The 18388-nt window shown below is 39.6% G+C and overlaps 1 protein-coding gene across 9 annotated transcripts in view; it reads left to right on the top strand.

The window, feature by feature from the left end:
* Positions 1-8602: 8602 nt before the first annotated feature.
* LOC120749445 (NEDD4-binding protein 2-like 2) overlaps positions 8603-18388 on the top strand; it is a 41627-nt gene continuing 31841 nt past the window's right edge. For 5 of the 9 annotated variants that reach the window (XR_009207582.1, XR_009207583.1, XM_058419482.1 and 2 more), the window contains exons 1-3: positions 8707-8859; positions 9917-10004; positions 11109-12550. Coding sequence is in view for 7 of the 9 variants with exons in the window: in XM_058419482.1 (XP_058275465.1) it covers positions 11109-12550 (1442 nt within the window). In the remaining 2 variants the exon portion in view is untranslated. The other 4 variants (XM_058419484.1, XM_040056859.2, XM_040056847.1 and 1 more) reach the window with 4 other exon arrangements.

The raw sequence follows: 18388 nt of genomic DNA, 5'->3' as shown, positions 1-18388 counted from the left end.
TTCAGTGCCCAACCAGCCTCTGGGTGAAGAACTTTCTCCTCATGCATCAGGACAACATACAAGTGTTTAGAGGATTATGATTTTAAAAAACACAAATCACAGTTAACAGATCTATTAAATATACCCAGGGTTTTGTCTAGTGTGAGAAACACTTTGACAGACTGTTCGCCATGACATTGTACTAGTGTTTAGACTCTTTCAGGAAGTTCCCTCAAGCTTTCTGAACTTGCTAACACATTGTAACCAGCATGCTCTAACTTCATTCACAGCTAAACTACCTGATTGTGTAATACGGACTACATCAGCCCAACCAGAACTATTACATACAAATCGCTTTCCAGGCCCCAAAATTGCCCTTACTTGTTGTGGGGTTTTTTGTTTATTTGTTTGGGGTGAGGTTTTTTTCTTTATCCACTGACTTACATCTGGTCCACTCCTTCACGCCTTCTGGGGAAAAAAAAAAAAAAAAAAAAAAAAAAAAAAAAAAAAAAAAAAAGAGAGAGGAAGGAAGGTTTGTCTGGCAATTTTGTATTGGGAAGGATCCTGGACTTAGAGTCACGATATAACTTTTTGATGCAGGTTGAATAACTTCCCCTCAATTCTCCCATTGCTGTCTATCTGGGCTCACCGAGTATAAAGCCTTAGGTTGGGGAACACATCCTTTCCCAGTGGAGCACTTGCAGATGTGCGCAGAGACACTTAAAAAGCAGCAGAAAACTGAAACACTCTTTGAACTCTCTTAACGCAGCTACTGAAACTGCAAAACCCAGCGTATGACTGTGACTATAACAGCGCGCTAAGGTGTTCCGTACACAAACATTTTGCTCCGTTTTTCTGTTGGAGCAGGTCACAGCAGCACCACTTCCAGTCCGCCGGGAGCGGCGGACGCCCCTCGGAGCGGGACAGGGCGCTGAATAACGGGACGTCCCGCCGGCACGCTCCGCCCTTGTTTCCCGCCTGCACCGAGCTCCTTCACGATTTTGGCAATCGGCATTTTAGAGGTGACTCTTCCTTCACTGGTCCTTTTCCGTCTCGGTTTCGCAGTAGCGGACGCGGCCCTGCGGAGGGAGCCCGTCCGCCACCGCCGCTCGCTCACCCGCGCTCATCGCCTCTGGAAGCGCCAGGAACCAGCGCTCTGCCTACGGGAGAGGGCAACACCCACCCGATCCCTTTGCCATGCCGGGAAAGAGCTGCGCAGGGCAAGCCGTGCCAGCCCCGGCTGTGTCCCGAGGGCAGGCTCAGCCTTCCCCACGAGAAATGTTCCATCTCTCATGGAACTGGTGACTCCAAGCAGCCTTGTTAAATTTTAGGGGATTTGCCACCTCCTGGAAGTGTAGGCAAGTTGTGTTACTTGCAGAAACTGTATCCCTCAGAAAGATTGAAAATATTTGTGCAAAATAAATATTTTGCTTGCAGTAGGACATATAGGGAGTGTCAGTGCCACAGAACTTCCAAGACCAGATCTTTTACACAGAATCATAGAATCATTTAAGGTGGAAGAAGACCTTTAAGATTTCTGTGCCCAACCATTGACCCAGCACCACCAAGTCCACCAATAAACCATGATCCCAAGTGCCACATTTACATGTCTTCTAAATACCTCTAGGGATGGTGACACCATCACTTCCTTGGACAGCCTGTTCCAGTGCTTGACCACCCTTTCAGTGAAGAAATTTTTCCAAATATCCTAAACCTCCACTGGCCCAGCTTGAGGCGATTTCCTCTTGTCCTGCTACTTGTTACTTGGTAGAAGAGAGCGATCCCCTCCTTACTACAACCTCCTTTCAGGCAGTTGTAGAGAGTAATAAGACTCCCACAGCCTCCTTTTGCCCAGACAAAACAACCCCAGCTCCTCATAAGACTTATGCTCCAGACTCTGTGTGCTGAAGACACTTTCCACATCTCAGTGTCTGAGTGACAACAGTGAACATAGTCAAAGAACACCCTTACACAGCAGTATTATTCTTCTCACAGCTTTCTGTCTGTAAAAAACATTGTGTGAAAACAGAAGACTGCAGTGACAAGGGCCTTTTAGTCCCTGCAGATTGACAATCTCTCCCCTTGGATCATTTTAGTTATCTTTCTCAATTAATTCTTTAAATTTGCTGTATTCTTGCACACTAGAACTGTGCACTATACTGAAGATAGGATTACCTTGAGATTTCCTTCAGAGCAGCAAACTGCTTTCTGTCTTGCTCTCAGTATTATTCCTGATGACAGCTTACATCTCTGTTGCTTAGGGTTTGTTCTTGGGGTGTTTGTTTGTTGTTGTTTGTTTGTTTGTTTGTTTGTTGGGGTGATTTTTGTTGGTTTTTTGTGGGTGTTGTTGTTGTTTTGTTCCTGTTGCAGTTTCAGTGAAAGATTTCAGAGAGCTGACATCAGCAACTTCAAGATTTCATGAACTTAGACTTGCAGGTTTTACAGGTAATTCTATGCTTTACCTTACACTGATCTACTTCTCAAAGCCTATCTTTTTACCCATCCCCTTTTGTGAGGCCTTCTGGAGTTCTTTACACCAGCACAGCATCTGATTACCTGAAAGAGTTTAACATCATGCAAGTATCATTCTGTGTGCATTCCCTCTTCTGGGTCATTGATTAAAATCAAAGATTGTTGCATAAAACAACATAAATAAGCCCAAACATTTCTGGGAGAGAGATTTGCGGACTTTTCTTCACCTGAGAAAGTAACCAAAAGTACTCTCTGCTTCCATCCTTCAACCGTATTTCCAACTCACATAGGACATTTACTTCAAATCCATGACAATTTTGTTTGACAGCTTTTAGTAAGAAAGCTGCACAAATGCTCTTTGAAAATACAACTGTGTTCCCTGGTTTGTCCTTGTCCATGCACTTCCTGACTCACAAACCTGCTGGAAGTCCGTGATTGGGTCACTATCTCCCTTCACAGAAACTACATTGGCCCTTTCCCAACACACTGCCTTATCCATGGACCCTGCAATCATACTCTTTTACGGTATTGGCCTTTCAGTGTAAGTAGGAACAACTGTCAAGGTAATATCAGGTTTGTAAAAATGATACTTTTGTTTCCAGCATAGATAAAACACTTCCCTTTGTTTCTCTTTTAATTGTGACTCTAAAACAGTTGCATCAAAAGTATTTTACTAGCAAAACAATTCAGAGTAAATATATGCTATGTATATACTGAGCCCTTCACATTGGAAGGGGCTTTTGACATGTAGGTGGGAGACTTTCTACTTGCAAGTGTAGTGATTTGTCTCAGAGAAAGAAAAGTTTGTTAATTTATTGGTGTTCCTCTTCAACTAAATAGATGATACTATTATGAACATGAGTTAATTTTTGCAACTAATTTTAGTATCTCATATGTCTCTTAAGTAATTTGCAAGGAAGCTACATGGAAACAGTGACTTTAGATGACTGGAATTTTTAGACTCTTACTGTGTGTGCGTGCTGTCTCCAACACTGTCTCCTTGTAAACAAAAATCAAACAGCTGAACAAGACAGTGATGCTCAGAATCTACCAGCTTCAATATACATGCAATATAAACTCTGAATTTTAAAAGTACCACTTCCGTCTTAGTGCTAACAAGTCTGATTCTAACAGAAATACCTATTTGTGCCTGTCTTCTGGCTGTTTTCTAATAAGAAGACAAGAGCCATTAAGTACTAAATGGTATTTCACAAAAACAACCAAACCAAACAAAAAACAAGAACAAAGCTAGAGAAGATATGAGGATGTGATGTTATTCTTCAGGATGAGGATTGCAGAGAGCCTCTCACTCCACCTACTCATCTGCTTTCTTCATTAAATAGTTAATAGCTACACTGGGACACCATTAAGATTAAATGACCTACTAAAGTAAGTCAGACTATTAAAGCAAGAAGCATTACCCCCTCACAAAACATGTCCTCACCAGTCAGCTGTAGATGTATCCTTATCTCCGACTTCTTCCTAAAGAGGTCATTGCCTATTTGGAGACCTGTATGGGAAGAGAACAGTAAAATGCTTCATGTTACAGGAGTCACAATAGCAAAAACATAATTTAGGTTTTTAATGTCCTAAAACAGAATCTGTTTATTCACTGCAGTCAGGAAGCCATGGTGTGCATTTTGCTACCAACCAGGACATCCTTTATGCCTTAACTCAACAAATCAAACCACCTTGCCGTCTGATAGGAATAGGTTAGAGAGCAATTATACACAAACCTTACATCTTCTGAAATGTCTTTTGTTGGGTTTTTTATCAGGGTTACAATGTATTCCTACAATTTAGAGCTAATATAATCTATGGAAGCCAGCATCTAAAAAATCACAGCAGTAAGGGAAAAAAAAAAAAAATCATTCTTCCCTTGGTGTCTTGCAGATAGGTATGACAGTAGTGAATACAGCAGTGAATTAGTATTTTGGGAGCCTGTACCAGCAGTCTTTCTTCCCCCAGTGATTAGCTCAGTTTGTCAGTGAACTAAATTAATTTCTCCTCTGAGTTACCCATAATTGATTTAAGTGCTCTCTGTCCTTAATTGAGATGTAGGATAGGAGGTGGGAGAGTATAGTACATAACTTGAATATTCTTAAGCAATGCCATTAGCATAACAAAATGGGAATAAATTAAGAACTTTCTAAGTTGTATCTATAAAGTAAGTATCTCAATTGTTCAGCTTGAGGAGATCAAATAAAAGTAATTTCAGGTAAAAGCTGAGTGGCTAAAATGAACAAGTATGAAACCAAACAGAGGGGATGTCAGATAAGCACATTGTACTAAAGTTTTGTAGTATTTGATCAATTTCTTTCTTCTTGCTTAAACGTTAGTATATCAAGCATTAAATACTTGAACATATTGCACTCTGTAAAATGATGGGTATTTTTTAGTTGCTCTATCTGGTGCTTTCTTTCTTCTACTCACACTTTTTGCTTTTACCATTCCACTGTCTGCCCTCTGTTTAAAGCTACTTACTTTAATGTCTCATTGAATTTCAGTCTACTGAAGGCATTGCACTCAGTCTTCTTCATTTTTATGTAAATGGCAGATGCTATTTAAAGAGTCCCACAGACTAAGCAGTGACTGGACCTTCACCTTGAGTGTCAGCTTCCTAGAAACTCCCCATGCTCTACTTTGAAAGACATGAATTGTTCAGAATCCTGTTTCCTTGGCTGGCTTTCACAACCTAAAAGTCCAGCTTTGTTGTGGGCCAGCAGTTGTTTTATTGTCTAGAGCACTCTGTCTTAAAGGTTAAATCTCACCATTCTTTCAGTTCTGTTTTGCTGTAGCACTTGAGACCTAAATCACAGAACAGGTGCCTTACCATCAAGAAAAAAAATTCTATGTATCGTGCAGATTTCAGATGAAAATCACTAAATGAAAGGTTTCAAGAACCTCCAAAATAAAATAACTAGGTGTTAGTTTTATTTTTGCCCCACTATTTTTATCTTCAAAAGGATTCATCCAGTACCAGAAGGGAAAAAAATAACAATATTTAAATGACAAACTAGTTATATCATAGTCAAAAGAAATACTAATCTATCCATGGCTTAAACATCACCTACTACAGTCTGTTGAATATATAAAATAATACTCCTATCTCACATAATCAGCAGGCTACCTGAAATTTTTCTTTTTCATTTGTAAAGATATATAACTTTTATCAAAACCCTAATTCTTAAGTTAATTTTCAAGTTGAAGTTTGAAAATAAAAACCTCCATATTATCTGTGGAAATTAAGAAGTAAAAAGCACTTACTGTATTTTTATCACTGAAACTTTGATGTGACATTTACATACCAGAATTCCTCTTTGCCATATAAAAGCTTCAGAAAAACAACTTGGCAAGCAACATTCCTGGTTTGTTGAGTAAACCAGTTCTCTTAAAGTTCACCAGAATTTCTCCCTAGAGATAGTTCAACTCAAATTCCAAGAATTATGCAACACTGTTTCTTAAATCATCTTGAAGCCTCACTTTTTCAAACAAGATCTAGTAGAGTGACAAGACAAACTATGACCTAAGGCCCTTTAGAAGGAGGCATGATTGAATCTAAGTCTGTAACTAGTCCTTGTGAACTCAAATAGATGCTATATTTAAGTGTTATTAGAAGAAAAATGTTAGATGTAGAAGAAAGAACACTCTGCTATACCAAGTCTGATAATGTGATCACAAGATCTAAATGATTCAGCTATCATTCCATATTAACCTTTAAACATAAAAGCCAATCTCAAGTAATGCCCATTGGATAATTTTATTTTTTCCCCTTTTAATAACAGATGTCATCTCATCATTCTATCTTAAATTTGCCTGACCTTTTCTATTAAAAGGCATAGCACAGGCATTTATTGTTTCACTAACAAATATTTAATTTTCTGTGTTAATATTTTTCATGCCAGCAACCTTCTTTATGCTGAGTTATTTTGGAAAGTTTTATCTAAAATGTTTCTGGAAGCAAATTTAATGGGAACCTTTCCGTACACAAAAGAATAGTAAGATGTTTTTATTAAAAAACCCAGTTCTCAAACAAGAACAAAAGCCACCAGTTTAGAGCAGGAAGGACAGCAATAAGGCAACACCATGGGCAGGAAAGAGTAGCAGAAGCAGTTTCTCTGGCAGTAGTTCCATTTTAGTGTGGTTTACCTGTAATTTGAAATTGTACCTTAAAGCTTTTTTTCTTACAGAACCTGATATTGGGCTCCTGCAGAAGAAAGCAGTGCAACAATTTAGTTTGGTACAAGTATCAGAGATCTCTGCATTGCGTTTAAAACATCAACTATACTAGTGAACTATAAAGGAATCAGGATGATCCTCCAAAGTGGTCAGTTGCCATCTTCCATTTTTAATGTAGGAAATCAAGAGCAAAAATTACTCTGAGAAAATACTTCATTTGCAAGTTCAAAAACTCAAGTTACATAACATCAAAACTTTTTAAAAATGAATATTACTTCCTGTATGCATATAAATTGATGTGATCTGTAAGGTTCAAATCAACTTAAACTTACAAAACACTTGGAAAATTGAATCAAAATCTGATTGCATAAGGTGGAAATTTTTCCTTTCACTCTTCTCTTAGATCAGTTAAAGCCCACAGTTTATCAACTAATATGAAAGTGATGTAATAAATGTCTAGGAACAGAGGAATAGATCAATTTTCATAACTTGTTATCTATGCAATAACACTACCTCACTCTTAGATTTTTACCTCTGTGAGACACTTCCACCCCAATCACAGATGTATGTTACGGGACGTGTGGTTTGGATGACACATAGTAGTGGTAGATGGTAGCATTCTGCGTAACTTTATAAACATAGGTAAAAATGAAATTATAAAATTTGAACTCCTCTGAAAACAAAGAAAAAACTTGGTGTCTTAATGCTTCTTTGTAAATATTTTCACTGTTACAATGTTTAACCTCTTGGACACTGCTTTTTCCTTCCCTATCATCTTAACAATGTTTCCAATGGAACTTTTTTATGATCAAGTGCGTGACAAGGAAATTGGGGTAGTATTTGCAGCTCTGTCTCAAGCGAGAGACTTCCCTGGTGCTACATGATTCACACGTAGGAGCTGTAGCAGCTGTAACAGGATCATCAGGGAAAGTGTATTTCATTATAGTCAATGAGGTTGAAAAAATGACATTAGGGTACTGCCAGTTGTAACATGTGGCTTATTTAATTAGGTACCAGTAATGGGAGAACTCCCCAAATTAAATACATCTGAGACTATTACTACATACACAACATGAATGCTTGAAAGCTCTGATCTCCAGATATTACCTTCAAAATACCCACGTGCAGCACTCTTATTCTCTTTAAATGGTTAGCTTGGGTGTTGCATGACTCACTTTGCGTAGAGATGTACATAATTACTATTACAGATGAAAAATTGTGGCAAACCAAGAGATTCACTTCAACAGCTCACTTCTGATCTAGATTAAAATGCTACCAAAGACCTATCCATACCTTCCAACAAAACAAGGCCACCACCTGGCACAGGAGAGGAGACTATGCTTTGGCCGCAGGGTTAACTGGAAGGAATGTCTGGCCAGTGGATTTGACCAGTTTTCTTTCTACCACTTATAGCAAATAAACCAATTTCAGTGACTTTATAAATCATCTACTTTAGAACCTTCACAATCCATTCGGGTGACATGAAAGAGTAAGCATTGCAGGTATTTAGAATGTGCGCATTGCTTACTGGAGCTCTTGTGCGCACTAATGAAATTTGGGGGAATGCTGTTACAAGACTGAGGAGTTTTTTTATGACAAATGTGGTTTGCCTTGCACAGTATCACAAGATTGGGGGGGGGGGGGAACAAACAAACAAACAAAAAAGCAGCTACGTCACACTAGAATTTTACTTTATACATACAGGAGCAAAAGCTGCAAATCCACGTTAAGTACGACACACGGTCTAAGAAACTTCGGCAGCTTTTACACTAGGAACAATCCTGACCGAAACACCGCGGATACTCCCTCGCAAAGGCACCACACAGAGCTCGCGCCCCGGCACTCTGAGAGGCCAGCCCCCGAAGGAGGGTTGAAGAGCCGAAATCCCACCCCCGGCTCTGGCGCGGGCACTTCCCGCCGGGCAGAGCGCGCGGGGAGAGGCTCCGCCCGCCTCCGCCCCTCGCGGCGCCGCGCGCGGGGTGAGGGGGCAGCGCGAGGCGGCGCCATTTTGGGAGCGGGGGCTCGGCGGCGTTGCCCCTCCCGCGGCCGGGAGCCGCTGCCTTGAGGTTCGTGTCCTCCCCCGTGTGTGGCTGCGCCCGCTGCTGCTCGGACGGGCCGCCAAGGGAAGCCGCTTACTGCTCCGCCGCCACCGACCTGTGCCACCGCCGGGCGGGAGCGAGGCAGCGTGGGGATGGCGGTGTCAGCGCGCAGGAGCCGGCGGTAGCTGAGGTCGTGTGACGTGGGCGCCGCGCTGAGGGAAGTGTTTGTGTGGGGAGAGGAGTGGGCTTTGCACCGTAGGGAAGGGAGGGACGGGGTGGCTGATACACCTCCCCGAGGAGCGGGGCCGGCGGCTGCGCCTTCGCCTCGGACACGCCGCTGCCAGCCCGGTGTGGGAGCAGCGCCTGCTTCCCCCGGCTCCCAGGTGTGTCCTGGAGCCGTGTGAGGGGCGCTGGGGCGTGCGCCGTGTGACCGCCGTACCCACCGGGCGAGGAAAACCGGACAGTTCCCCTGTCTGTAGGTTCTGCCAAATAGGCCTTATTTTTCCGTTTGGGAAAGGTATTTACAGGTGGCGTCCGAGGCCTCGAGTGAGTTAGTTGACTGAACCGTCTGGATATTTCACAGGTCGGTTGAAGTGGTAAATAAGTCTGGCATTCCTGTGTGCCGGCTCAGGTTCAGTGCTTACAACCAGTTCTTTATAGAAATGATATAGACCCGAACTTGTCTCATTCAAGAGGTGAGAGTGTCAGAGAGACTGCACTTCCCTTGAGCATGCTTGCTCAGTCCTCACCAAGGACTTCTGCATACAGCTTCACTCTCTCCAAGGTTAGCGAGGGAAATTCTATTAGAGATTGGCAAGAAAGGAGATTCCTATGTTGGACAGTCACAAAGCAGCATTTTCTGTTAATGGAGATCTTGTCATGCAGCAGGTGTTCACGTTTGCTGTTTTAATTCCACATCAGAAAATAGCGTCTGTTTCAACACCATCCCAGAAGAAGATGAGGAGAGATAAGCTAATAAAGTAACTTTTTCACCCCAATACTGGTTTTGAGTGGAGGCAGAGTAACTTTTTTTTTTAATAGATGGGGATAGACTCAATGATTAGTAGAGATTAGTAGTAATGTCGAACTTGCTTTTTGATGTACAAAAATGGAGAGCTAAGAAGCTGGAGGTATTCATAGAACACATAAATCTTGAGAGGAGGAGAGAACATGGTACCAGTTCTGAGGGGGAGAGTGAGTTGCACGGCCATGTTTCTTCCCCTTCTGACGGTAATGCTTTCTTCCAGGTTCTAAAGTCAAGCGTGGACAGTAACAGCTCCTGGTTTAGCCAGTTTGAGATGGAGAATGGCAGGTTTCTCTTCTTTTGGATGATAGGTGAGAAAGTACCTGGAGTAACACCTTTTCTTGTCAGTTTTGCAAGTGAACATGAGGGATAATGGTTACTTACAAATCTTCCCATAACACTACCATCAGATGCTTTCCAGATAAAGAAAAGAATTATTTTCTTATCCAGGATGTAGACTCTTTGTTAATATTTAGTTGTAAAAGTTGAAATGTTTCAGAAAACAATAGAATAAACTTTCCAGTAGGAGAAACACGTTCGTTCTTCTTTGAAACTGCATTTATTTGGAGGGGAAGAATTTGCTCTTTATTGCATACTGTGTAGATTTCAAAATCCAAGAAATCCAGACTAATAGATGGATAATGGCATATCGTAGTGGTTAGTACCATCTTGCTTTGTAGTAGCTTGTCTCTAAATCAGTCAGGAACTTAGTCGCTTAATTCACAGAATGCAATCTATTTGGGACAAGGATATTTTTTGGTATGTGTTTAATTTTAGAAGACATACAAGCAAGTGGTCTTGGTCCCAAACAGAAGTCTTTAGTAATTCGAAAACTAGAACCATAATAACAGATTGCAGCTTTGATTTGATTACGTGACTAGTTCCAAATTATAAATGCCACCCAGCTCGTGTTTGATTGGTGTTAGTTGAGTTTGACGGTGTTAGTTGAGTTTGGTTCATGTCACAGAAAACAATCCTCATGGTTGAAGTATTTGCATTTTTGTTGGTCATATTAGTAGTGATGTCAGGCATCAGTTTGTGCATTGAAAATTGGCATATGCTCATATTTAAAAGAGATTGCAAACACTTGGCAGAATAACAGTTAATAGAGACAGTAGTAACATAGGTCAGAGATTAAAAGCATGATTTGTAAATTATTTAAAGCATATCATAAAATATGACTGCAGGACTGATAGAGCAGTAATGTATTTTTTTTACAAATATGATTTATAAGTAATGTAGCAGTCTTGTTTAAACCATACTTGTGGTAGGTGATGTCTGTTTTTCTTCTAGGTGAGTACATTCTAGTTGTGACCATGGAGAGTGTTATGTCATAGGCCTGAATAACTTCAGCTTTTTTATACTTTACTTTAAAAATGTACTTGCTGATAACATATTAATTTTTTTTTTCTAAGATGCTTCAAACTGAAAATACAGTAAGGCTCTTGGAGTGTCAGGACGAAATCAGAATTGAACCATATTCTAAAAGAATGAAGTCAGCAGAAGGGGCTTGTGAGAAACTCCCTGATAATAACAAAGGTACTCAGAAGAAAGTGGATGTTGAGGGAAAATCAAATGGTTGCATACCTATCTGTGCCTTAGATAACCAAGGGCAACATGAAATACAGAAGCAAGAGAAAATACCTTCTGGTGTCTTGGGATCCTTGAATGAAATCCTCCCTGAAAATAATGCAGTGCTTAGTCAGCCAGTTGATTTAGAAACTGTGCAGAATATAAATCCTCCATTTGCATCAATAAATGACTCTAAAGTTGAAGAGAAGGACCCTTTTATTACAAATAATGCTGATGAAGATAATATTGAAAAAAGCAGTACATCATTCTCAGTAAATAGAAATGAATCAGATGAAGACTTTTTTACAAGCAAAGATTTTATAGGACCTATTTACAAGCCTGCCGAAAGTAGCAAACAGGACAAATCTGGCAATTGCAGTGAATGCAATGAATGTAGGAGCACTGGAGGAGATGAGAATGAATTATGTGGAAACAGATGTAAAAGAAAGGAGGAGAAGAAGATGCAGGCTGTTTCTGCCACTGTACCAGAAATAGAGGATGAACTGGATCAGTTCTATAAAGAAATTCACCAGCTGGAAAATGAAAATTTAGATACTAATGTTCAGGAAAAAGAAACTGAAATTTCTCACGAACAACACTCTCCATTTAGCTGTAGTCAAAGCTCGCAAGAGAATTATCAACCTGAACTTTTGGGCTGTCCACAGCCATTTCACGAGAATGGACAATGTTCTTTGGGGGAACAGAACAGTCAGAAAACAAACAATGAGCAGCAGTTAGTTGTGGAAACAGGTGGCTGGAAAACCGAAAATACCTTTAGTGGCCAAGTGGACACTTGGAACTGCTCAGTGCCTGAATTTAGACCTGCTTGGCAGACTACAGCATCTTTCAAAAAACCTCAGGGACCTTTTCCTCCTAAATTCAATCATCAATCCCATTTCCAGATATTTAATCCCCCACCACAAATCCCAGATGTTTCCCCTTCTCAGAATGGGGGAATTCCTTATGAAAATTACCATTGTTACCATGGAAATACTGACATCAACAGTCATGGTCCATTGCTCAATCAAAAGACCAACTATTCTGGTCATACTGGCATCCATACTACTCAGGCCTTCAGCAATGGGAATGATGATCAGAATGGGCTCCAAAGTAATGGTTTCTGTGAAACCAGAGAAGAGTATTGGAAGGATCCAAAAGCTGACAGTACAGAAGGAATGCACAGCTTTTCTTCATTGCAGTTATCTGAAGAAAGATTCAGTTGTTCACAGAAATTGCTTCTAATCTTAAGAGGCCTGCCAGGTTCAGGGAAATCAACACTTTCCCGGTAAGTAAAGACTTAAAGCTTTAGAAGTTTATTCAAGTGACATTTCTTAAGAATTTAAATATATCTGTAAGCACTAAGGAAACTTTTTAGTTTGTAAATTAGGCTTTTTAAATGCAGTACTTTAATGCTGTGCAAGGGGCAGTAAGTTTTAGAAAGATTTACATGGGAACTTTGTATCCCTCCGAGTTTTGATGAACAGGAGCTCCTGTGTGTTAAATTTAAAATGTTGAGCATCCATTAAACTCCATAGTCTTTTATTGTGAAATTTTGATACTAGTATGTGATGGTCTGCTGATTTTTTTTAAATTATTAAATTCCCTAATTTAAAAAAAAAAAAACAAAAGAAAATCTCCCATCAAATCTAACAATGTCAATTTGACTGAACCAGGAGTCTTTTCTCATGCCCATGCAAAAACTTTCAAAGGCCATTAGAAGAATGCTACTCTGAAAATACTTGGTTTTAGTGTATTCATGAAACTGAGCATTATCTCATTGCCTTTTTTCATAGTATGGTCTGCTGTCAATTGCTCTTCCTCATTTGCAAAAAATGCACAAGAAAAGTAGTATTTTTTTGTCAAAATATATTGTTGATGTCTGACAGGGTTAAAAGCAGGCATCACCTCCAACTTGGATTTTTCCCTTTGTGGTTTTTTTGGCCTATATTAAAAAGCACAAAAAGTGGACAGAGCACAGGTGCTACCTGTATTAAATGAAAATAAGTTTCTCTTGTGTATATAAAAAAAGAAGTTGCTAAATCAGTACTTACTGATTGAGTTTCATCCAGAAACTACATCACAGACAGGATGTCTTTTGTAGTTATCACCTATTGTGTGTGGGGGGGTCTGTGAAATAGAAACAGTGATCATGTTCTTGGTTTTTATATAAAGGAGTAACATTCTATTAGTGGATTTTTTTCCTCATATTTAGGAGACAGTCATCTCCATATTACAGCTAGAAATCTCTAATAGGTATTTTTCTTACATGTTTCAGTAATTTTTGCTGTAGTTTTTTATAGTTACTGATAGCTGTATTTTGCAAACCTGCATTTTTGAAGCTGTGTGTCCCCATTTGGTATGACTGCCATAATTCCTTTAATATGTGAAGGCAACATAAAAAATTTTAAAAATAACTCTGTGGAAAAAATGCTGCCTCATTCAGTTCAGAGATTGAACAATACGTAATATGAAGATACCAAATATATTTGTTTTCCATGTTTGGTGTGCTAAATTGCCCCTAAGTCTTTCTCCAAATATGTGATTCGTATTATCTGAAAAAAACCTAAATATCTTCAGGTTTTTAAGAACACATAGTTGTGCTTTTTTTTCATCTCTCATTAGTGAGATCAGTTACTAATTTTATTTAGCAGATGGGAAGGTGGGCACTAAGAGTAGTTACCAAAAGTGAGAGCAGAATTTGAATGGCATGGAACTTGTTTTTCAGTGTATTCAATTACATATGTTTTAGTGCTTGGTTGCAATTGTTAATTCCCATGAAATCATGGGTCTTGGATACCTTGGGGAAAAAATATCCCAGAATTAATGGGTGCTGATGGGGAAAATACCTTTATTATTAGTTAAGTCCTAATAAACCTGTTTGGAACATGTTTTTCTGTGTAACTTCATGGAATTTTGCAGCATGGACTAGGACAGCAATGATGTTTTATCTGATGTCCTATTAATACCTACAGGTGTCTTTGCAGATGCAGCATTTTTGGTACCTGCAGACAAACCTCCACCATTTTTGCCAGTAAAATAACTGTGAAGGAAAAGCAGAAAACTGACATTGTGTGGATGAGCACGGGGGGGAATGAGGTGTATCTTGCAAATGGATTTCCCTAGCAGGAAGTGACGGCAGAGCCAGTCATTGGATTCCAGACCTTGGAATCTCAAATTTCTATTTGTGTCTTGCACTGAGTAAGGGTTTTCAAGTATAAACACTTTCCTTCACACTCACAAACTTGACTTGTGTCTGTCTTGAATCTTCCACTGAAGTTTGTTTTTTTGATTTTTCCATTCCAACTAAGCAGTTGGAATTACAGACACACATTTTGGAAGAGTAGTGGATGTGAACTAGTCCATTGTTCTGCTTGGAGATCTGTCACCATCACTGGATCAGGTAGTCATGTCTTTGTCAGGCCTGGTCTTAAAAACACCACAGAGATTTCTGTGGTCTCACTAAACTCTAGTGCAGCACAAACCACTTAAGTGAGGAAGTTCTTCCAAATCTCCAAACTGAAGTTCCCAAGCCATGAATTGCATGTTGTCTGTAATAACATGTGTTGGTAGAAAATGGCTCATCTTCTTTGCAGCTTCCCTTCTGGTAAGGGAGAGGTTTATTCATTGTAATAGGCTGACATCAGACCTTTTACTGTCTCCACTGCCAGGCTAAACAAGCCCAGCTGCTGTTAACCTCTCCTTGGAGGTTGTGTGCCAGTAGCAATCTGTTGAGCCCTGCCCTGGTTTTCCGCACATCTTTTGAGCTGGGAAGTCCCACAGTGGATACAGTATTTCAGAAGTGACCCCATAAGAGCCAGGCAGAGTGTGGGTGGTACCTTCTCAGGTGATCCACTGGCCATGCTCCCTCTGCTAAAGCCCGGGCTGTGATTTCCCCTGCCTTTGATGGGAGTACACCATTCAGTCAGCTCGTTTGATGTCCTCTGTAATCCTCAGAGTCTTTTCAGCAGAGCTACTCAGCCACTCATTTTCCTGCCTTTGCTGCAGCTTAGGTTTCATCAGTTGTAGAACTTTTTCCTTGTTGAGCTTTCTGGTGTCTGAGGTTTCTCTGTGGCCTTCTGGATCGAAGCCTCGCTGTTCAGCTCAGTGTTGACCATCACTGCTGATTTGGAGTCATCTGCAAGTTCTCTGCCTCATTGTCCAGATTAATGATGAAGATACTGAAAAAGTGGTCTTGCTACATCCTTTGTTGTTCTCTACTTGTTACTGGCTGGGAGATGTTGGAAGCTTTGATAATTTATGAGTGTGCTGCATTCATCACTTGGCCCTCATTGACAAAGGCACTTATTTCATCAGAGAGTGTGTTCTGGTCAGTCAAGAATGCTTTGTCTGTTGCAAACCCCACATAGGCTCTTCCTGGTTATCTTAATTTCCTTAACATGTTTGGAAATAGATTCCGAGGATGCACTCCATTGTTTCCAAAACAGAGCTTAGGTGAGGTTGAGCAGCCTTTAGTTCTTTGGGTCTTTGTCTTTACTTGCCTTAAATATAAGCATAACATCAGCCATTTCTGGCTCGCTGGGGAGCTCCCGGCATCTCCTGGATTTATTTCCTGTGTCCACCTGATTTAGACATTCCTAGCCCATGAGGCTCATATGAAATCCTGTTTCTTACCCATCCATTTCCATTTTTGATTTCCTGTTCATGTCCAATCATGGCTTTTGGTCTGTGCTCGGTAACTCCATATCTGCTTCTAAATTCTAAGCTGATTTCTTCAGTTCTGTCTCCATCCCATTTTTTCCCAGATTCATTTTCTCCCTGTTCCAGTCAGTGGTATTATCCCCTCCCAACTTCATTATACCAGTGTCTTCCCTCTGCTTCGCTCTTTGCCTTGGCCCTGTTTCCTAGCTCTACTGCCAGTAGCAAGTTGCTTGTTCCAGTGTTTATACCACAACGCTTCCCATGTCCTCATATTTTAGGCCAGTTTTGTTCCTTCTGTTGCCATTGTTGTGATGGGAGAAATGTGTTCTTGAAAGGCAGTGCTGGTCCTGAATCAGCTTCCTGCCTCTGCCAGATTGCTCTTCAGGATTGGGTTTGCTGCAGAGTTTTTTCCACTACTGTTTGCTGTGCACATCACATTTTAAAGTTGTATACCTTGGGCAGATTTACGAAAAGTTTTTGCAGGGCAAGCAAACGTGTGTGCTTTGTCAGATTTCACTTCCTCAATCCAGAGCTTCTCAGAGAAAAGCTTGGAATAACAAAATACTATACAAATGCTTTATTTTTTCCTTGGTTTTGGAAGAGATTGAGCATTTAGTTTAAAATGTTTGAAAGCAGTTTGGCCAGACAGATACCCAGCAGTGATAGCTTTAGCCCAAGTAACCAAAGTCCGCTACAATTAGATGATAATGTGGAAGTTACAGGAAAAAAACTCTTATTTTTAAAATATTTTGCTACTGAAGCTGGCAGCAATTGCAATTTGCCTTTCCTCCTTAAGTATGTAAACATTAATTTGAATAAAAGGGAGCTTAATGAAATTGAAAGGACAAATATTGGTGTCATTTAAGAAGTCCATTTTTAATTAAAGCCAATAATATATAATGACAGTTGTCTTTCTCTGGGGCTGTTCTTCCTCAGAGCAAAATTTTCTGAAGGGAAGAGTTGGAGTTCATAGCTGAATGTAGAAACAGGGGTGTGTTGTTACTTCTAATTATGTATTTATTTAAGCAGTGTTACAAACATCACTTTTAGACGAGCGTTTGTACAGCTCTGTGATGCTGCCTGTTTTGAAATTATATTTAGTTATTACCTACTTTTTTCCTTGTTCATAATATGCTAGCAATGTTAAATTGGTGAATTATTTGACTTTGAGATGTTTTTTAATATAAAATCATTTATCAAAGTAGGCTAACCAGGATACAGATTTGGGGACCATTTTAGTTTTGAAGAAGAAGGATTTGTGCATGTGCATGCATGCACACATGCATTGGAATAAATGTGTGTTGGTTTGTTGAGTAGTTAATATTTTGGTCTCAACATGAGATTTTTGTATGTCAGGATAATAGCTTCTATTAGATCAGATAGCATTTCTGGAAAAAGGTCAGCTGCTTTAATTTCAGTGCCCTGCTGTGTTCAAAGGTGGGTGTTTGCTTGGAGGGAAGGTTTAGGGTGAAAAAGATGTAATACAGCAGTTGGATAATGTGCTACTCATTTCAAGCATGTGCACATACAGATGCTGACTAATCTGTAAATGGACGCTGATTAGAAATACATTTATCTTTTTTTCCTTTTTCATCTTTTAAAAGTAGAATATCATCTCTGTGAGTTTAGATAGTAATGATGCTTTCTTTCTATAGATATGCTTTTTGTTCTTTCTGTTCTCTAGTTCGTGGGCTTGGGATAAACTTTTTTTCCAAACACGTTAGAGGTAGATGAATTATTATATGATGTCAACCAATAGTTTTCTGCTTTGAATTTTAAAAGTTTATATACTGTGAATTCCGAAAGAGGTAATTGTTGGGATTTTAAAATGTTATGTTTTATGATTTAATTTCCCAATTTAGAAAGAGGTTCCAGTCATTACTGTAATGTTTGAAGTTTCAGTTCGTAAACTCACGACTCTGTGATAGCTTGTGTGTTGTGTATGGGGTAAGGGCTCTGTTACTCTGGCCTCTTTGGTAACTACTTTGCCTTCTCAAATTATATAGATATAGGATTATTGCAAATACAGTTTAATACATTAAATCTGTTATTTCAGTTATATTGGTTCATTAATAATTGTGGTGTATTCTGAATTCAAGGAATGCTAACAAACTATTTCAAGAATACACTTTGTTGATGAGTTTGAGAGATTTCTGAACCCTTGTCACTGTATTTCTTTATTGCTACTAATGATGTTTGGAAGATACAACAAAAGAATTTGACTGAGTTATTCTCCAGAACATGAGCAAATAGCATCAGTTCCTAGAAATAAAAATGAAGATCAGTGTCTCCTTAGTGTTGATTTGTCAGTTCATATATTCCTATAGAAACCTGATGCTGAGGACGCTAGGGACTGTAGGGGTGTGTTCATCTACTCAGCCAATAGAAGAATCCCAGATATTATTTGGTATCTTTTTTTATCAAGGCAGATTAAAAAAGTTCATTAGGATATGTCTATATACAT

The sequence above is a fragment of the Hirundo rustica genome, chromosome 2 (assembly GCF_015227805.2).
Source record: "Hirundo rustica isolate bHirRus1 chromosome 2, bHirRus1.pri.v3, whole genome shotgun sequence".
NCBI lineage: Eukaryota > Metazoa > Chordata > Aves > Passeriformes > Hirundinidae > Hirundo > Hirundo rustica.
This window is presented reverse-complemented; position numbering and strand designations above follow the sequence as displayed.